This window comes from Ochotona curzoniae, unplaced genomic scaffold (genome assembly GCF_017591425.1).
Source record: "Ochotona curzoniae isolate NIBS_2020 unplaced genomic scaffold, NIBS_Ocur_1.0 contig_2404, whole genome shotgun sequence".
Classification (NCBI taxonomy): domain Eukaryota; kingdom Metazoa; phylum Chordata; class Mammalia; order Lagomorpha; family Ochotonidae; genus Ochotona; species Ochotona curzoniae.
Genome location: NW_024465451.1, coordinates 11,729,115 through 11,750,371, shown reverse-complemented (window position 1 = coordinate 11,750,371; position 21,257 = coordinate 11,729,115). Strand labels below are relative to the sequence as shown.

Below are 21,257 nucleotides of genomic sequence, written 5' to 3'. Positions count from 1 at the left end.
TGGCTTTGGACAGGCTCAGCTCCAGCTGCTGTGGCCATTTGAGTGAATCAGTGGATGGAAGATCTTTATCTCTCCTCCTCTCTATATATTTGCCTTTCCAATAAAAAAAAAAAAATAAAGCTTTAAAGAATATATATATGGTAAACTGTTCATCAAATATGGAATGAATACAGGACAAGAAGTGAGCCATAACTGGAGGAAAACTCACCATTGTGCAGGACCCAACTTCGGGGAGGTCTGCTTCTTCCCGCGTTCCACCTCTGACTTCCAAAAACAATATCCCTTCCATTCAGGAGGCTTTCAGGCACAGACTTTATTGCACATAATTTTTTATACATCCATTTCTCAAACAAGACATGTTTGCTCATCTTTTTAATCACCAAAGCTCAACACAGGGCCTGGCAATAGTAGGCACTCAACAATTACTTGATCTTCAAGGCATGACCATTCATGCACCCATAATCCCCTTTTTCTGGTATGGAAAAGCTGACATTCAGGCCTCCATGTACATTCTGAGGAGTACTGAATTCCTGTATGCTCTTTTTTTAAAGGTGAGATATAGCTCTAGTGTTCAATTTCAAAGTCAAGAAGAAACTCAGCTGAGCGTGGCAGGTAGTTCCATCACTAAAGACAAACAGCAAGTCCTACTGGCCTGCACACTGCCACTTTTCCCCTTTCTTTTGTTTTCCCTGTCCTCATTTATTCTGGTTCTCACCCTCTGTGAGAGCCCTGGTCCACTGAACACCTTTTCATCCTCTAAGGGCTTTTTCCTTCAGTTTTTCTCACTTATAAAAGCTGTGTGTCGAGCCTGAAGGTTATCCACTATCTTCTGTTCTATCGCTATGCCTTTTTCTACTTCTTCCTCTGATAGCAACAATTTGGTTTCTGAGTCTTTGGTTACAATAACCACAAAGGACTGTAGTGACTCAAGGATATTAGCCACCACCACTTGATGCCGGTAAACTTCCAAAGCGTTCCGAGCACGATTAATTACGATGGAGGGGTCAGTCTCCAACTTAAAGGAAATAATAAATGCTTTGGGAGCCCAATCTTTAACCAAAGGAGAAAGCATTTTTGGCACCATCTTCATTGTTATCTGTATCAAAAAAAGAAAAGCTTAATAAGCAAACTGGTCACTACCTACCAGGAAACCAAGGATTCCAGGACTTTGATTTTTACTGATATAAATTTAAGTGAAGTTTCCAACTATCAAACTTTTCAAAGCACATTAAATATTTAGTTTGAAAGCCTTTTGGCAAGTCCTATTCTGCCACTCATCACTATTCACAGAACTCTAAAGAACAACAAGCTATGATCAAACATTCCCCTCCAGTTTTTAAACAAAACCTTCAAAGAAACACAAATAATCAGCTTGTGCAAATGCTACTCTGGCAGAAAACCAATGAAGTTGGGTTATTTAACCTCTCAGCATAAAACATCGCTTGTACTGGTAGCATTCAAGATTCAGCAGCAAGGAAGCAACTGATTTTCTTTATTGTCCCTAGATTTCAACTCCTACCACCTGCTTCCCAATCCCATCTTTCTACTTTTCAAGACTTCAATCCCATTTCTACTTTCAAGACAGGACTAAGAAAATAACAGCTGAAATAAAAAAAAGATGGTAAAGTTTACAGAGCTTAAAATCACGGATCCTTAGAATTTTCCCCAAGAAAAGGTTGTCAGCAAGTGATCAGGATTCTATAGCTTTCTTTTTCTCTTTATCACAAGTAGTGATATATTTGTCTTATGGCCTTCCTAGTGAGTATAAACAGTGACTGGCCTATAAGAGATGTCCAGTAAATGCTGAAGAAATGACCACGTGAACCATAATATTACAAAGCTGGCAAGTGCTGCTTCTATTTAAATTCTATTGCTATCACCCAAAGGAATGGATGAAAAATACCCTTGAGTTCCAAGACACCAGACTGCCTCAATACCTCAGGTGTACCACTACCTTCCCCTTAAACTATACAAACCTGCAACTATAACTCTCCTACTCTCTTGCTAACTCACCGCTCATACCAATGCCAGAATGTTCTCAGAGACTCTCTTATTCCCCTCCTTAGGGGCTCCAGAGCTCCACGGTTCAAGGCCAAGCCCATGGTGAAGCCAGCAATCTCTTCCACCTGCTGGTCACCTTTCGGTTCTCAGCACAAGCTCCAACGATGTAAACCCACTTGGAATGACCCTCCCCACTTTGTGATAAACCCTCCACACTTCCCTTAAACCCAGTTCAAGAATGCCGTCCTGGGGCACCCAATGGCCTGACTGCACCCAGTACACATCTGCGCTGTGCTCATCACGTCTGCCTCCAGCTCTCTCACTACACTGTGAGGCCTCGGGGGCGTCTCTGCTCCTCTCTGTAGCCCCACTGCCTAGAGCCTAAAGAACGCGGAAAGACCATCTCGAGATCAAGAGGAAATTAACCCCAGATTGGTTATGGGGGGAGGGTCAGAGCTCGGGAAGAGAAGCGCCCATCACCTGCAGTGGGCCCCCCGATGACTGGATCTTGTGCTCAGGCATTTCATTGACGGGAACATAGAAATCGGACACGGCCGCAGCCAGGTAAAACATCGCAGAGGAGCCTGCAAAAGGAAGCAGAAGCGATGACATCTCGGGGAGGGTTATGGGATACGCTCCTTTTGGACCCCCTGGGAGGTAAGGGTGGAGGTTCTGATTCCCTGCAACCGACGAACTCAGAGAGCACGCACCTAGCGGGTTGAGCGCCTGGGCTGCCGCCTGCAGCAGATGCAAATAGTCCGCCAAAGTGGTGAACTCCACCGCCAGAAAGGTGCCGGCAGCCTCTGCCTCCTGGTAGCTCTGCAGAGCCGCGGCGAAGCCCGGCAGCGCCTTCTCCTCGGCTTCCAGACTCAGCAAGCCCGAATGCGCCGGGCCCGAGGGCCGCAGGGCCGACAGCCAGGTCTGGGGCGGGAAGCGGTGGGCAAAGGGGAAGGCGGAGCGGGCGCGGTACAGGAACAGGACCCCATAGCCCGCAGCCAGGAAGGCCTCGGCCGAGGTGGCACCGCGCCTCCCGCTGCTGAAGTTATCCAAAAAGCGTACTGGTCGTGCTTCCAACGGGACCTTGGTGCCGCCTGACGTGACCAACACCACCCGCCGGCCCTGGGCGCCCAGCCTGGCCGCGAAGCGGGCCATAACCTCGGCCCAGCGCGCAGCACCGGCAGGCCGGGGGAACTCGGCGGCCAAGTCCCTTTCCGCCATCAGTCTCGAAGGGCCTCTGCGCCTGCGCACGCCCCGGGCCGCTGGCACCACGCCCCTCGCCGAGCCCACGCGCAGGCGCAACATGAGTGGGCGTGTGGCTGCCCGGTTGGGCGTCTGGTCTGAGTTTCGCCTGTCTGGGAGTGTGTGGAGGCTGCGTCCCGGAGCCCCGAGAACCGGACCCTGCGCTGAGACGTACTCCTCCTGCCACGTTTCCTTCTGTTAGTTTCCTAGCCTGGATAAAGAGCCGACCATGTTTAATCTGTAGCGGCCACCGTACAGCCCTTTCCGAATTGGGATTTTCTTGGAGAAGTTTTTCTAGCTACCTTTGAAAGTTGTGAGGAGGTTATGTCCTTTTAGGTTTTTTTCTTTTGTTTTGCATTTTTAAAAACAACTTCAGAGATAGACTTGAGAGGTCGGCAGAGCCACACCCCTCCTCTTTGCCCTTGAAATCTAGGAGAGCCTCGTCACGTGACGCCAGGGTCATCGTGGCCTCACCGGGCAACCGTCCTGGAGACGGACGCGGCTCTCGGCGGCATGAACTCCATCTACCCGCTGGCGGTGCCCAAGGGGCGCCGGCTCTGCTGTGAGGTGTGCGAAGCCCCGGCGGAGCGCGTGTGCGCGGCCTGTGCAGTCACCTATTACTGGTAGGCGCCTCGACTCCTTCTGGTCCACGCCCTCCTCCAGCGTCCTGCACCCAGCTGAGCGTGGTGCTGCCAGGGGCTCCTCAAGGCGGCATCCCCGTAGCCCAGCTCCCCTCAGGGGTGGACATTCTCCAACAGAAAACTAGGTCATTTAGGAGAATGACAGGTGTCAGCAGGCTGTGGGCAGCTGGGGGGACAGCTGCTGCCACTGTAGATGGGGCATTTCTGAACGTGAAGGAAGACGGACTCCGGAGGCTGTGAGGGAGGGACACAGCTGGCTGACCTGTGAGAAGGGGTGGTAAGCAGATCAATGCCCCTGTCTTTCAGCGACATCACCTGATCTTTGCTCTAGATTAAACCCTATTTGGGGGCTTGAAATGAAAAAAAAAAAAAACAAAAACAGAGTTTACTGACATCGACAAATGAATCCACAACTTAGACTCACTTGTTTATTTTTGTTTGTTTGTTTGTTTTGATTTGATTTATTTAAAACACCGAGAGGTCTTTCATCAGATGATTTTTCCTTCAATACCTGCCCAGGTGGGCTGGGCCAGGCTGAAGCCAATGAGGCAGGAACGCCACCCATGGCTCCCCACGTGGGTGGGTGCCGTCATCTACTGCCTACCCTGATAAAATTGCAGGGAGGGTGGGTTAGAAGCGGAGGAGCAGTACCCATACCTGCACTCCAGAGTGAAATCTGGGTGTCCCATGCAGTGTTGTGTTGCATCCATTTTGACCGCTAAAACACAATGTTACACTAGCGACAGTTACAACAAAGCTCTAATTACAATGAGAGGATTAGGCAACCGACTGACCAAGACTGACCGTGTTTACCAGAGTGTGGTCCCAGACAGCACATTTACAGAGTTTTTACAGGGGCACTTTACAGTGGCTTGCATAGTGTGGCAAGAGAGGAGGCACTGTGTGTTCCTGCCTATCTCAGCTGGGCATCCTGTGCCTGTCTCCCTTCCGGTCCAGCAGTCCTGTCAGGCATTGACAACATGCATGAGATAAGCGGACCTGGGAACTGGGAACCGAACGTGCCAAAGGTCACGTAGGAGGCTCTGCCTTCGAGCCTACACAGTCTCATACAGTTTCACAGCCAAGTAAGCAAAGCAGGAGTTACGAAAGAGAGAAGTATTGCAGTTAGCAATGAGCCAAGTTTACTGCATTTTGATTTCAGTTCTACAGTCTGCCCTGACTTGTTCATTCTGAAGAAGTCCTCATGACCCATGCTGTGAATGCGGGGGTGTGATGAGGGCCAGGACCTCTGAGGATGGAGGCATGCTCCCAGGGGCACTGTTTCCAGAAGGTCTCCCTGGGGAAGAAGTGTGTGGGCTGAGTCTTGAGACATCAGTAGGAGTCTGAAGTAGGACAGAATCATGCAGGAGGGTGGGGCATTCCTGGCATCCAGCGTCGTTGGGATAAAAGGTGAAAGAACAGGGTTTTCTGAGAAATCAGGGGGAAGACAGTAGTGGAGAGAGTGGCCAGTGATTTTTGGGCTCTATACCAGAGCTCATTAGCAGTTTATAAATAAGTTAAAACCAGCATTTAAAGAAAAGACATGACCTAGAATAAAAAGAATCAGGGTCACCCTGTTTGAACTGCTTCCCTTTTTACAGCTTTAAAATTTTTCATTTTATCTTTTAATATTATTTACTTAGTTGAGAGAGGTGGGCCTCCCATTAGAGAGGGGAAGGTTGAGATATGTTTAAAACAAATGTTTTAAAGTTGTTTTCTCTCTTGTGTATGCAAGGGGGGAAAGTCTGTCAAACTACATCAACACCCAGGGATGGGGGACAGTCTTTTGATGACGCCTCAGAGATCCCAGTGTGGGGAAGACTATTCTGAGGGTGTTCACTTGAGTTGTTTGGACAGCTCTGAGACATCATCAGCTTCATTGTACCAGGTTGAGAGAATCTTTCCAAGATCTGTTTGCTGACCAGACCCACCTTAGTGCATCTGAAGACCCAGGAGCATGCTGCAAAGCTTGGCTGGAGAATTGTCCATCCTATTCTGCTTTCCATCCTCTGACAAGGCACTCAGTGTCCTCTGCTGGCCTAGATGACCTGGCTGTCATATCCCCATTGTGCATCTGGGCATGCTGACAACTGCATAGGCATCAGCAACTGAGGAGTCTCAGTTCTTATACATGCACTCCAGGGACAGACCACATATATTGTGATGTTTCCCTGTGGCTTCAGTTTGAGTTCTACAGTCTCGTTGGGGAGTTCCCCAAGAAACCTCACCTGGGATGACCTTAAATTTGACTTGTATGTAGGGTCAGGTTTAGTCCATTACCTTCACCAGCCTACACATATACTGATGGTTGCAGTTGCCTGGTCAGTTCTGACCCAGCCCCAACTCTCATGCAAACTGATGAGTGCTGAAACCTAGCCCAGCCAGCCCACCACAGGCCCAGTCTTCCCATAGGTCAGTGGGTACCATGGCCAGGTCAGGGTGACCCTAGTAGCCCCAAAAGGTGTGTCCCTAACTCTGGTTTTGGCATGTGCTACATCCTAGCCGAGCCCATATACCATCTGGTTCTCATGCACACCTCTGGATGCTGCGGCTTAATCCAGCCTGCCCTGCCCCCCAGCCACAGCCCACATGTATGCCAACTGGTGCAGCAGGCTAGCCCAGCCTGGCCCACCCCCATCCCTTAGGTGAGCTGGCAGGTGTTGTGGTCCAACTCGGCCTGGCCTGCAGTCCTGTCCTGGCTCTTGTTTGTGCCAGTATGTGTTGCAGACTGCCCAGCCTGACCTGCCCCCAGACCTGGCCCACACATAGGCTGATGTGTGGCAGCCCACCCTGCCCTGCCCACTCTGTGCTGGTTTTTGTGCTCACCAGTAGGAGTTGCAGCCTAGTAGGAAAGTTCCCCTAACAGGCCTTGGATCTTTTGTGCCATTGGGTGCTGTGGTCCAACCTAACATGGTCATCTCCCAATCTTGTCACTCACAGGCAGGTACTGTGGCCTAGCCCAACAGTCCCACTTCCATTCTGGCTTTTACCAGTGGGTACTATAACACAGCTCACCTGGCCCACCCCCAGACTTCCCAGATCTAGCTTATATGTTTTGGTGGGTGCTGTGGCCAAGCCCAGCCTGTTTCATACCCATTCCTGGCTCTCAAGCACCAGCAGATACTTTGGCCTGGCCAGCCCTGGCTTTCACACTCAAGGGAGCTGTGACCTACTAGGGGAGTTCCCCAGTTCCCCTACGAGGCCCACTCCCAGGACCAGCTATCACATGTGCTGGTGGGTTCTATAGCCCTGCTTGTCATGGTCTGCCCTCAGTCCCAGTCTTTGTGTATGCTGGTGGGTGCTGCAGCCAAGCCCAGTCTGGCTAACTCCCAGCTGTGGCTCCTGTGAATGTCAGCTTACTTCTGTGACCCAGCCTGGCTCAGCCTGTTGCCATTCACCCAAACTTTTGAGTGCTGCGTTCCCACAGAGGCAAGCCTGCAAGTCCCCTTCAGAATCTGCCTGCCCTCAGATCATAGTCTCTCACATTCTGGTGGGTGCTGTGGCCCAGCCTGACATGGCCACCCCTGCTCTGACACTTGCAGGTAGGTACTGTGGCCTAGCGCACTCAGCATGCCCTCCAGCCCCAGCTTTTGCATGAGCCAGTGGGTAGTGGGCAATGTGACTTAGCCCAGCCCAGCCCAGGTCTCTTTTGTGAGTGGGTGACTTGGCCTGACCCAGGCATATCTACCATTTCCCTTCTCTGAGTCACCCATCTCAATTCTCTCACTTGCAAATGCAGTGGACTGGTCTGTAAAAACCCTCAGAAGGCATTCCTCCCCTCTCAAACATGTGCTCAATTACTCCCACTTTAACATGTCCCTAGAGCACCTTCCCTGGGCCATTTATAGCACCCCTGCTTAGGAGCTTTGGTGGTGCATCCTGCCCTGCCATTCTCTGCCTTTGCCACATATTAAAAAAAGAATAGACAACTATGTTGGCATACTGGTATAGTTAACACAAATTTGTCAATAAGCAGGTCCAGAATGCCTGATAGCTATTGGCTGCTTTTCTCCCAGAAGTATAAACTTGCATAGATACAAGGAAACCCAGGCAGTTGCTTACAACTGGGGTTGCTTAAAACAGTTTTTTAGTATTTTATGGGAATATGTGTGCATTATACTGGTACAATGATTTTGTTTTGTAGGTTGAGTCAAACATTTGAAAATCATTGTGATAAGTCATGGTGGAAATTTAAACAAAAAAGGACCAGCCCATAACATAGATGTATCCTGGGCAAAGTTATGAATGATTTTGTGCCAAGGTACTTTCTGTTGTGTGAAGGAAAGGTGATACGCAGTGGTGATTGGAAGGTGGACACTGAAAGCTGTGTAACTGAGGAAGGAGCTATTGTGGTAATCCAAGTGGAAAGTGATGCACCCTTTTCAGGTGGAGCAGGTGTGTCTCAGTGCTCTCACAGTCCTCCCTATGCCTTGCACCCCAGCACTTAGAACATGGACTGAGGCCCGTTGTTTAATTGCACCTCTTTGTAAGCTGTGTGCTACAGGAGAGTGGGGTGGCATCCACTCTTTCCTCCTTGGTGGCTTCATTGTGTCTGGAATGTGATTCAGAATGTGTAACTGCAACCACTGGCACTTACTGCCTCTCCATTGTGATTTTTCACTATGCTGCTCTCCAGAGTTGCAGAGGACTGGAGTTCTGATTTGCTTCCTCAGCTTCTTCACTTCTCCCTGAGCTGAGAACTACTCCTTCAACCATGAACCTCCGTGGTTTCCTTTTATCCTTCAACCATCAGTTTAAAAATCATTTCTCCAAAGAGGTCTAAACCCAATCTCAACACCCTTCTTTTTTTTCCTCTCTAGGAAATACTACTCCCCGCCCCCCCCGCCTCCTGCCAGACGTTTCCACTGCTTGTATATTTTGTGTGTTTACTTAACCAACATCTGTGTCCACACCTGCCATCTACCCAGTGCATATTTGCTGTGTGACCATCACTTGAGGGACTTTCGGTTACGTTGAAAGAGGTGGCAGATCAGATGGGACCGGGCAGGTTCAGGGTAGTATGGCGGTAGACAATCCTCTTCTTTCTTAAGGCATCCCTGTGCACCTTATCCCTCCAGCCGGAAGTGATTCCTTCCTCACAGCTCACTCTGTAATCTATGGTCACTCTTTAAAAAAAAAAAGATTTATTTATTTTTATTGCAAAATCAGATATACAGAGAGAAGGAAAAACAGAGAGAAAGATCTTCCATCCGATGATTCACTCCCCAAGTGAGCGCAACAGCCGATGCTGCGCCGATCCGAAGCCAGGAACCAGGTACTTCATCCAGGTCTCCTACACAGGTGCAGAGTGCCAAGGGTTTGGGCCGTCCACAACTGCTTTTCCAGGCCACAGGCAGGGAGCTGGATGGGAAATGGGGTCACCGGGATTAGAACTGGCGTCCATATGGGATCCCAGTGTGTTCAAGGTGAGGACTTTAGCCGCTAGGCCACTGCACCTGGCCCCACTCTTTTTTATATATATATATATATATTTTTTTTTTTATTGGAAAAGCAGATATATAGAAATAAAGATGTTCCATTCACTGATTCACTCCCCAAATGGCCACAATATCTGGAGCTGAGCCAACCCAATGCCAGGAGCCAGGAGCCTCCTCCAGATGTCCCACACAGATGCAGGATTGCAAGGCCTTGGGCCATCTTCCACAGCCCTTCCAGGCTACAAGCAGGAAGCTGGATGGGAAGTGGAGCAGTCAAGTCACAAATTGGTGCCCAAATGGAATCCTGGCACATGCAAGGCGAGAATCCAGCAGTGTTAGGCCATTACCGCGGGCCCTCTGATCACTTTTTATGCCCTTCTCTGTTGTAAATGTTTGTGAGTATGCTATCTCTGTTTCAGCATTCTTCATTAATGTCAGGTGTTTTGTTGAATGTGTACTGAAGGACTGTTAGATGTCTGCCATCTTAGATCTATGTCACATCTGTCAGTTCATGCCCCAGAGTCTCCAGCAAAGTATTCTGAAATATTTGTTACTAATATAGGATGCGTGAATGGAGAAAGTGTCATTTGCTATACCCTCCTCATCTGTGTTTTTTCTCTTTTTTACATGCTTTTAATTCTCTTAAAGAACATCTTTTTTTATTTCTTTTCAAGAGACTTCTATGCCCTTGTGTAATAAAGATTTTAAGATTTTTCAGCAGAACAAAGCCAACTGTTCCATAGGCTTTAATGGCTAAGTATATCTAATACCAGCACTAGGAAGCACTAGTGCTGTCCTTACTTAGGACCAAGTTGGAACATTACACATATTTTCATCATCTTCAGTTTAAACAGCAAAAGAAAAGTCAGCTTGGATTCATGAAAGTTTCTTTGTGTGTGCAAAAGTTTATTTTGTAGTCATGCTCATTACAGAAAACTTAAAAATCTAAAGAAGCAGAAGAAAAATACACAGACTCCCATAATCCAGAGATTGATAACCTGCCATTTTGGTGAATTTTCTTCTGTTCTTTTTCTATATACATTTCTTTTGTGTACGAGATATAATCAATATGTATTTTCTACTTTGTATGTCATATTCCCAGGGAACAGAACATTTTTTAAAGACTTATTTATTTTTATTAGAAAGGTAGATTTAAGTCTTATGGTAAGAGGGCGAGAGAGGAAGATATTTAATCTGCTGACTCAGTCCCCAAATAGCCTCAATGTCTGGAACTGAGCTGATCCAAAGCCAGGAGCCAGAAGCTTCTTTCAGGTCTCCCACGTGGACACAGCCTTCCAAGGCTTTGGGCCATCCTCCACTGTTCTCCCAGGCCACAAGCAGGGAGCTGGATGAGAAGTGGAGCAGCCAGGACATGAACCAACACCCAAATGGGATCCTGTCACAATGCAAGGTGAGAATTTAGCCACTGAACCATCATGCCAACCCAGAAACAGAACATTGTTAAGAAAATGTACATTTAAGAAAGTATACATTGAAGTATTAGTGACAGACAGTGTACATTTGCAAATCATGGCACATAGATAACACTAATTGTTTTTAAAAATTCTCTTATTTAGCATATGGGACTCATTTAAATGCTGTAACTGGCCAGGAGAAAATCAGCAGTGTTTAGTCATGGGAAGCCTTCAGAACTGTGGTGAACTATAGAATGATTTCCTGCCTAAAAATTTTGATTTCAGGTTTTTGAAATAATCATAATAATGGCCAAACAAAATCTGTGTAGTTCATAAGCTGCTTCATTGGGAACCCTGAGTGAAAAGTCGTTTATACATAGCCCCGCTTGTATTGGGTGTTAGTGATGAGACAGTTGGATAAGGAGGGAGCTCACACATATGTAATAAAACTCACTTTATTTAGAAAGGTGAGATAGGCCACCCTCACTCAGTGGAAAGTATGTTCCTCACCCAACTTGACACTTCCATTGCTCACCTGGTAATTCAGTCAGGCCTACTTGACAAATGCACTGTAAAACCCAGCTATTTCTGTATCCTTGCCATTAAGAGCTTTCATTGATCTGTTTACAACAATTCTGTATATCTCCCCACAGACTGCTTTTAAATGCTGTCCAAAATTTATGTTGTCACAGAAAGAAGGAAGAAGGGAGTGTACTGAAAACAGCCTTGTTTTGTGTCTGGCTGCTTTTGTGCTGCAACAACATTGCTAAGTAGTTGCAAGGGAACAGGGAGCTCTCAAAACCTAAAATATTTACCATATGGGCCTGTGCAGTAAGGCTTGATTTGCTTCTCCCCTGGGTTATTATTTGTTTTGAAATATGAGTAAGTGAAATCCAGCAGTTAGCTATCTTGCATTTAAGTGAACATGTGTAATAGACAATATAAATGCAAAAGCCCACGATTATATGATTCTAACAAGAAGCCTCAAAATATATAAAGTGAAAACTGAGAGAATTGAAGAAAAATACAATTGGATATAATCTTTGGAGACTTCATTATCCACATTTCAGTAATGAATAGAACAACTAGACAAAAGATTAGTAAGGAAACGTAAGACTTGTACAATGCTATACACTAATGAGCTAACAGTCGTTGATAGAAATCCACTCAATGGGCCTGGCACAATGGTTCAACTGGCTAATCTTTCCCCTTCACACACCAAGATCCCATATGGGCTCCAGTTCATGTCCTGGTTGCTCCACTTCCCATCCGGCTCCCTGATTATGGGCTGGGAAAGCAACAGAGGATGGTCCAAAGCTTTGGGAATCTGCACCCATGTGGGAGACTCAGAAGATGCTCCTGGCTTCTGGCTTCAGATTGGTTCAACTCTGGCCATTGAGCTATTGGTGGAATAAGCCAGTGGATGGAAAATCTCTCTGTTTCTCTCCATCTCACCATAAATCTGCATTTCCAATAAAAATAAATAAATCTTTTTCTAAATCACTCAATATGAGAATTCGTAACCTCAAGAACATTTAGAACATTCTTTAGGATAAGTCACATTTTAGACCATAAGACAAATCTCAGTAAATTAGTGCTGAAATCATACAAAATTTTCCAACCACAATGTAATGAAAGTACTAATAATGGTTGGAATTTTTGGAAATATACAGATAGTCATGTGTCACTCAAGAATGAAGGAGAAGTTCTGAGAACTGCATCCTTAAGAGATTTTGTTGTGTGCTTAGAAGATAGCTATGACATCACTCTGTGACAGGCACTTTTCCATTACATTATGATCTTGTGGCTCTACAATTGCATATATGGTCTGAAGAAATATTGCTGTGTACCACATAACTATATATAGAAACAAACAGTGCACTATTAAGCAAACATTGAATCAAAGAACTCTTAAAGGGAAACTGTAAACTCTTTGATACGAATGAATACAAAAGCACAATATACTAATGAAATTCAAAGTATACTATATGAATTTATTACTCTAAACCTATACATTAAAAAAGATATCTCGAAGAAACAACCTAGGATTCCATCTTCAATAACTAACAAAGCAAGCAAAAATGTATTTGTCAGCTCTTTCTCTTTGCATTGCTCTGAGTAGGATTTAGACCTTAGCTAGTAGAGGGAAGGAAATACTAAAGACAAACAGAGGTAAATAAAGAAGCAAAACTACAGGATCTATGAAACTCAAAGTTGACTCCTTGAAAAGATCAACAGAATTGACAAACCTGTAAGCTGGACTGCTGAAGAAAAAAGAAGATTCAAGTTACAACAATCAGAGATGAAATAAACGCTAATATTAGCACCAAATTATGGAAATGAGATTATAAGAGAATACTTATGTAACTTATGTATCAGTGACTGATAGCCCAGTGGCATCCAGCCAGTGGCAATCTGAATTGCACCAGCAGCCAGAACTCCACCAGCAATCAGGTGGGAAGGGATTTTCATCAGGAACTCAGGAGGTGAACCCAGACAAAGAACTGCTCATCCTGCTGGTCTGTTTGATTTGACCAGGAGCTGAGACAGAGCAGCAGACCCAGACAGGTAGTGCAGGAACAGGGTGGATTTCACAACCCAGTCTGCCCCCTAGAGCCAAATCAGGCACCATTTTGTGCAGGGAGGCAAGGCTATGGGACAGGACTGAGCATGCACTGAGCTGGGAGTAAACTCATCTCTGGCTCAGTGAACTGCAACAACATCGCATCCTACAGGTTCCATCCAAGATCTGTCTGGGTAGCCCTCAGACCTGACGGCCAGTAGATCAAGAACTCAGTAATGGCACATCAGGCACCATTTCGTACACTGTGGTAAAGAATTTAAGATGGCAGGGACAAGAGTGAGCTGTGCATACACTGAGCTGGGAGTGAACTCACTGCATTGCACTAGTCACACATGGAAAATACTACTGACTATGGCATCATATGGGTCAAGATAGGTTTGGGTGGCCCTGAGACCTAATGGCCAACAGGTTCTGGCAAGATCACTACTACCAACAACTTAGCTATATAGGATACCTGGTGTCTCCCTAAACCTGAGAACTGCTCAAGCTGGAAGTGGGAGAAAGGTTGTGCAGACAACAGTGTAGCCTAAGCACAGTGTCACAGGAGGTGGAGACTGGTGAGCCAGGAGCTGGGGCTACGGAGACCATATGGAAATCTAACATAAGAACTCAGACCCAGAACTTGCTGGAAGAAGTGGCACAACTGACTGCAAAGAGTTGTGTACCAAAAGCAATAAGTAAAATTGAATTGTAGATCTGTGGGTGACAAGGTTTAGAAACTTGCCCCAAGGAGAAGAATCTTCTAACTAGAAGTACAATGACCAAGAGCAAAAGAAGAGACAAAAACACAATGAATATTACTGAAGACTCCCCTGCAAAGGAGCAAAAGCCTTTGCCAATCTCAGAGTTCACTGAGGAAGACATTGAGGAAATGGGGGATACAGAATCAAAACACTTGTTATAAAGCTTCTTATCAACAACGAGAAGCATATAAAGCAGGCATTCAAGGAATTTAGGGAATATGTCACACTGGGAATTAATCAAATGAAGGTGATGTATCAGAAATGAAAATACAGTGGAGCAAATTAAAAGTACAGTAGAGAGTCTCCAAAATAGAATGAAGGAGGCAGAAAAAAGAATTTCAAAATTAGAAAATTTTCCTGGGGCCCGGCAGCGTGGCCTAGCGGCTAAAGTCCTCGCCTTGAATGCGCCCGGGATCCCATATGGGTGCCGGTTCTAATCCCAGCAGCTCCGCTTCCTGTCCAGCTCCCTGCTTGTGGCTTGGGAAAGCAGTCGAGGACGGCTCAAAGCTTTGGGACCCTGCACCTGTGTGGGATACCCGGAAGAAGTTCCTGGATCCTGGCTTCAGATCGTCATAGCATCGGCCATTGAGCTCACTTTGGGAGTGAATCATCGGATGGAAGATCTTCCTCTCTGTCTCTCCTCCTCTCTGTATATCTGACTTTCCAATAAATAAATAAATCTTAAAAAAAAATATTTCCTGTCACCAGAGGGAAACAAAAAGCTGGAAGCAGAGCCGGATCAAGCTTAAAAAAAAGTTTTCAAAAATTGAAAGACATTATTAAAAGGCCAAATATACGAGTTATGGGAGTCCCAGGAGGTGCAGAAAGAGAAACTGGGATTACAGGTGTATTTAATGAAAAAATAAGGGAAAACTTCCCAAATCTGGAAAAAGAATTGGGAAACAACATCCAGGAGTGACACAGAAACCCCAACAGGGTCGACCTAAAGCTACCTTCACCATGACACTTGATCATCAAGCTCTCTTCAATTGAACATAAACAAAAGACCCTTAAATGTGCATGCGAAAAAATCAATTGACATATAAAGAAATGCCAATTAAATTCACAGGAGACCTTTCACAGGAAACTCTACAGGCCAGAAGAGAATGGAGCGACATATTCCAGATTCTTTTTTTTAAAAAAGACTTATTTATTTTTATTGGAAAGGCAGATGTACAGAGAGAAGAAAAGATAGAGAAGAAGATCTTCCATCTTGTGGTTCACTCCCCAAGTGGCCACAATGGCCAGAGCTGACCTAATCTGAAGCCAGGAGCCTTTCCCAGGTCTCTCATGTGGTTGCATGGTCCCAAAGTTTTGGGCCATCTTCTACTGCTTTCCCAGCTTACACTCATGGAGCTGGATGGGAAGTGGAACAGCCTTGAATATGAACCAGCACCCATGTGGGATCCTGGTGCATTCAAGGTAAGGACTTTGGCCACTAGGCTCCACGCTGGGCCCAGCCATTCCATTTTCTTTTTTTAAAACAAAAAATGTTCTTAGGAATCAATTTAACCCAAGGCATAGAATACTGAAAACTACCGAAGGTCAGTGAAAGAAATTGAAGAAAACATAAAAAATAGAAATTTATTCTATATTTATTGACTGAAATACTTAATAATATTAAGACACCAACATTTCCCAAGTTAATCTACAGATCCAGTACAATGTCTATGAAATGTCAACTTACGTATATTTTTTGCAGATGTAGACATGCTGCCCATTAACTTCACACGGATGGAAAGAGCTATAATGGACAAACAATTATGGAAAAGAACAGTGTTAGAAACATCACTCTTTCCCATTTCAAAACTTACTACAAATCTACTATGGAACTGATATGATTATAATATAAGTAAATAGAATGGGAATGAGAGTACACAAATAAGCCTATGTATCTAGGGTCAGTTGATTTTCAACAGGGATGCCAATGGGGAAAGAATAAACCCTTCCTACCATAAACAATAGTTTAAAAAGTGCCTTATGTACAAAGAGATCTACACGTGAGAGCTAAATGTATAAATATTTCCAGAAGGAAACATGGTTGCAAAGTTTTATCATCTTGGATTAGGTAACAGTAGGTAACAGTTTCTTTGAGAGTGCATCAAAACCACAAAGAATCAGAGGGAAAAATGGATTATTAGACACCATCAGAATTAAAAATTGCATGCATCAGAAAATACTATCAAACTGAAAATACAATCCATAGAATGGGAGAAAATATTTACAAATCATAATCTGAGAAGGATCTAGTATAAGGAATAATATATAAGGAAATAATTAAAAACTCAAAAGTAAAAAGACAAAAGATGTAGTATTAAAAATGAGCAAAGATGGACATTTGGTGCCACTTGAGATATCCACATCCCATAGCAGAGTCCTTGAGTTCAAATCCTTGCTCCTCTGCTTCTGACACAGCCTCCTGCTAATGTGCACCCTGGGAAGCAGCAGATGATAGGTCAAGTACTTGGGTCCCTGCCACCAATATGGGAGACCCAGTTGGAGTTCCTGGCTCCTGACTTTTTTCTGGCCCAGTTCTAAAGTCATTTGGGGAATGAGCCAGTGGATGTCTTTAGGGGAATGAACCAGTGGATGGAAGATCTCTCTGTCTCTCTCTATTTTCCAAACAAAATGAAGATAAACATATAGATAAAACAAAAAGAAATGAGCAAAAAAAAAAAAAATTGAACAAGCACTCTCCCAAAGAAAATACATCAGTGTCCAATTAGCACATGAAAAATGTTGGGAAAATATGAATTAAAACCATAGGTGAGATAATTACTTTACATCCACTAGGATGTCAAGTACTCCTGGGAGCCATGCAGCATAGTGGCACCAATTATAGGCAAACAGGCTTTTATAGTAACTCCTAGAGCTTCATTGTGTAAATCCCTTCCCTTTCCCAAGACAAGGACTCAAGTCCATCAACTTCCGTGTTCACATCTCTTGAAAATGACCTTACATTACTCTAGAATTAAGTTGCCCAGGGCTGGCATTGCGATCCAGTGTGCAAAACTGTCACTTGTAACATCAGCATCTTAAGTGAGAATGTTGCTTCAAGACTCAGCTACTCTGCTTCACATCCAGGTTCCTGCCAATACACCATGAAGGCAGCTACTGATGGCCCAACTCGCTGCCCCCAACGTGGGAGACCCAGATGGAGTATCTGGCTCTTAGCTTCAGCTTGGCCAATCTGAACCGTTGCAAGCATTTATGGAATGAAAGATTTCTGATTCTGTGTGTCTATGCCTGTCTCTCTGTCACCGTGCCTTTAAAATAAATAGCTACATAAGGGTCCGGCATGGTGGCCTAGCGGCTAAAGTCCTTGCCTGGAATGTGCCAGGATCCCATATAGATGCCAGTTCTAATGGCTGTGGCCCCATTTCCCATCCAACTCCCTGCTTGTGGCCTGGGAAAGCAGTCAAGGATGGCCCAAAGCCTTGGCACTCTGCACCTGTGTAGGAGACCTGGATGAGCTCCTGGCTCCCTTCTTCAGATCAGCGCAGTACTGGCTGTTGCGATCACTTCGGGAGCGAATCATCAGACAGAAGATCTTCCTCTCTGTCTCTCCTCCTCTCTGTATATCTGACTTTGCAATAAAAATAAGTAAATCTTTTTTAAAAAAATAGTTACATAAGCAAATAAAATGATTAAAATTGTCTTTGTTATTCATTAAGCAGATCAACCACCACATCTCTGTGTGATTTTAATTCTAAAGTTTTGGCAGAATTGACAAACTCCCACTTCCAAACATACCCCAACCTCAAAAGGGTTGTGCTGTTTTGTTTGTGAGATGTGTTTATTAGAAAGAGTTAGAGAGGATTGGAAGTGGAGGAGCATCACAGGTGGCAGCTTTACGTGCTGCACCACGACGCCAGCCCCAACATGGGGTTTTACACTATTAAAATAACCATGTGCAAGAAAAGAAACTTGCATCAGAAATGGCTTGGAGCTCCCTCCCTGGGTTGTTTTAGATGTATTTTTGCAGTATCTAAGGGCTAGGCCAGTCAGAGGGGCACATAAAATGTTAAGTGAGGTTAAAGGTAAAGATAATGAAGCCCGTATTTTTCATGTCAGTGGCGTAGTGCATCAGAAAGCTGACTGGAGCAGCATCCACGAGAAGATATGTCAGCTCCTGATTCCACTGCGCACTACCATGCCCTTCTACAACTCGGAGGAAGAGCGGCAGCACGGCCTGCAGCAGCAGCAGCAGCGACAGGTAGGTCCCCCCGGTTGCAGGGGAGGGTCACAGTGCAGTCAGAGTACCCAGGACAAGGGAAAGGCCTCAGTTGCCACAAGATCACTGAAGCTTGACCTGGATGAGGGCAGAGACTTTGTTCCATGCCTTTATCCATCCTTCTCTGTCACTTGTTTCTCACACATTGACTCAGCGCTCACTGCATTAGTCTGCGCAGGCTGCCATGTGAAGCACCACAGGTGGGGTGGTCTAACAATGCAGTTATGTTCCCACACTTCTGGGGGCTGCAAGTCCAGGAGGAAGCAGTCAGCAGATTCGGCTGCTTTAGTGGCCTCTCTTCTTGCTTCTTGGTTTGCAGGACGCGACCTCTGTGGTGTCCTTGCTGTACTCCCATCTTGGTGACTCTGTGTGTGCCCAGCTTCTTCTTCTTTTTTCCTCATAAAGACACCATAGGAATAGGTCAGGGCCCCATGTGATGGCTTCATTTTGTCATAATCACACATTTCAAAACTCTGTCTTCAAACACAGTCACATGCTGAGGGACTACAGGCTAGGTTTAACATAGGAATGTTGGGAGAATATAATTTGGCTCATAGCACATACATTTGCCAGGTAGTTTGATAAAAGCCTGGTCATGTAAGAGGGCTTTTTTTTTTTTTTAAAAAAAAAAAACACCTGTTTTATGTATTTGAAAGGCAAAGTGAAAAAGAGAGAGAGAGAGAGAGAGAAGTTTTCTATTCACTGGTTCACTCTCCAAATGGCCACAATGTGTGAGGTTGGGTCAGGCTGAAGCCAGGGGCAGGAGTTGCTTCTGGGTCTGCTACGTGGGTGCAGGGCTCAAGTACTTGGGTCATGTGCTGCTTTCTCAGGCCATTAGCAAGGAGCTGGAGCTGAAGTGGGGGCAGCGGGGGCTTCAATTGCTTCCCACATGGAATGCCTTTGCTGTAGGTAGTAGCTTAACTCATTATGCCACAATGCCAGCCCCAGTAGAAGAGTTTTGAATTATATAAACATACACTACTGAATAAATAAAGAGTATCAGCAAATTTCATACCTGTTACCATTGGTACGGTAGGGAAGTTCTAAATTTTCTGATTCCCCTCTGAACGTTTTATAATTTTAGTTGATGAAATGTCAATAGAAAGATTAACAGGGGAAAATGTACACGTGCAGAAACACAGAAGTCGCAAGGTATGAGACTCATGGAAAGGGTCAGATGACTGGTGTTTAAATAGCATTTTGAACCTTAGAAGTATATGGGGGCTTGAGGATCCTGGTGGTGGGAGGGAGGTGGCACACGGTAGGGAAGAGTGAGGAGCAGAAAATGCACCCAATATAGGTGGCCTTCTTAGCGAGCTAGTCTCCCAGGTAACAGTCATCAGAAGACTAGGTTTGGCTATTTCAGGCAGATAAGGGGATAGCAGATAAGAAAACCTCTATCTGCATTCTTGTTGTCTAACATAGAATTTTCTTTTGCAGAAGCACAGCTTTTTTCTTTGTCTCCCAGTATGCAGTTTCTCTGAATAATCAACTCAAGCTATACTAAAGAAATGTATGTGGGGAGGGATATTTTACTCTCTGATAATAACATCCCACTTTTTAAAAAAGTATTCCTTCATTAGCTGTAAATCTCCAAACTCCAGACTCATCAATTTTAGTGTTAAAACACTTTGAGGGCCTGGTGCAGCAGCCTAGTGGCTAAAAGTCCTTGCCTTGCATGCGCCAGGATCCCATATGGGCACCAGTTAGTGTCCTGGTAGCCCTGATTCCCATCCAGCTCCCTGCTGTGGCATAGGAAAGCAGCTAAGGACGGGCCAAAACCTTAGGACCCTGTACTCACATGGGAGACCCAGAAGAAGCTCCTGGCTTCAGATTGGCTCAGTTCTGGCCATTGTGGGATTCACTTGGGGAGTGAATCATCAGATGAAAGATCTTCCTTCTCTGTCTCTCCTCCTCTCTGCATATCTGGCTTTCCAATAAATAAATATAAACAAACAAATGAACACATTGAAAGTGGCCTTGTAATGGTGCAAAGTTAAAGTTCCCTTTATTAGCTAAGCAGAATAAAACCAGAAGGAAAAATAAAAAAAAGGTAGCATCATACTGACACACAATAGCTGGAAATTGTACTGAGACCATAAGAATAATACTGATTAACTCATCTAACAACTGAACATTCATCGAACATTCATGTGCCAGGCACTGACCTTGGGCTCCTGGACCCCAAGGGACTGCCGGTGCAGAGGTTGCCTTTTCATGTCATCTCTCTGGGTGGTCTCAAGGCCACCTTAATATAAGCAGGCTCACAGTGTGTCTTCATTGGTTCCTTTTTGAGCTGGCCGCTTCTCCAGGTGTATCATACCCTCTTTTGCCTCTAGTCTTCATGTCTCAAATGCTCTATTTCCGTCTTCTACAGAAGCATTTGATTGAATTTTGCTACACTGTCGCCCAGAAATACCTCTTTGAAGGAAGACACGAAGATGCCGTCCCTGCAGCTTTGCATTCCCTCCGCTTCCGCATGAACGTTCATGGCCTGAGCTCGGTAGAGCTTGTACCTGCTTACCTGCTGTTGGCTGAGGCCAGCCTTGGTAAGTAAAATTGACCTTCTGGAGCCTGTCAGAAGTGCTACATTCAGTCACCCCGATAACCTGAGCCCAGCGTTGACAGTGTCCCCAGAGCACTTTTTGTAGAAGAGCAAGCTTGTTGTGAAGCATGGCCAGAGTGGAGAAAGAGATGTAGGTAAGTTTGGGCCACAACCAATAGAAATCCACTAAGGCTGGTCTCTGGAATGAAACAGATGTGTTAGGATGCTGGAGTGTGCTAAGTGAGGTGAGGCTTTGCAAGGGACTAGAATTGTGATGCTGTCGGAAACCAAGGTTGGTACCCTCAGTTTCTCTCCCTGGGACCTTCGGGTATCTGCTTCAGTTACTTGGTCTCTGCAGACCAGACTTTTCTACCATAGGTTCCTTGCAGGAGGCAGCCACCCCCAATACATCAGGTG

The 21,257-nt window shown here is 45.4% G+C and overlaps 2 protein-coding genes across 3 annotated transcripts in view; one reads left to right on the top strand and one right to left on the bottom strand.

Annotated features, from left to right (window-relative positions):
• Positions 1 to 297: 297 nt before the first annotated feature.
• Positions 298 to 3,219, bottom strand: PPCS (phosphopantothenoylcysteine synthetase). The gene is made up of 3 exons (XM_040974313.1): positions 2,712 to 3,219; positions 2,482 to 2,585; positions 298 to 1,096 (listed from the first exon to the last, which is right to left on the bottom strand). The coding sequence occupies exons 1-3, from the start codon at positions 3,217 to 3,219 to the stop codon at positions 773 to 775; spliced, it is 936 nt and encodes a 311-aa protein (XP_040830247.1). The 3' UTR covers positions 298 to 772.
• A 461-nt stretch (positions 3,220 to 3,680) lies between these two features.
• Positions 3,681 to 21,257, top strand: part of ZMYND12 (zinc finger MYND-type containing 12) — a 36,662-nt gene continuing 19,085 nt past the window's right edge. Inside the window, exons 1-3 of one of the 2 annotated variants that reach the window (XM_040974455.1) lie at positions 3,681 to 3,863; positions 18,136 to 18,277; positions 20,673 to 20,844. In XM_040974455.1, coding sequence (XP_040830389.1) covers positions 3,754 to 3,863; positions 18,136 to 18,277; positions 20,673 to 20,844 — 424 coding nt within the window. In that variant the 5' untranslated portion in view covers positions 3,681 to 3,753. Of the gene's footprint in view, positions 3,864 to 18,135; positions 18,278 to 20,672; positions 20,845 to 21,257 lie in introns of those variants that run through there. The other variant, XM_040974456.1, reaches the window with a different exon arrangement.

Coding starts and splice junctions, on each gene's coding strand:
- PPCS (XM_040974313.1), bottom strand. CDS start 3,219: ATGGCGGAAAGGGACTTGGCCGCCGAGTTCCCCCGGCCTGCCGGTGCT. Junction 2,586..2,711: donor CCAGGCGCTCAACCCGCTAG/GTGCGTGCTCTC, acceptor TTCCTTTTGCAG/GCTCCTCTGCGATGTTTTAC. Junction 1,097..2,481: donor CATCGGGGGGCCCACTGCAG/GTGATGGGCGCT, acceptor TTTTTGATACAG/ATAACAATGAAGATGGTGCC.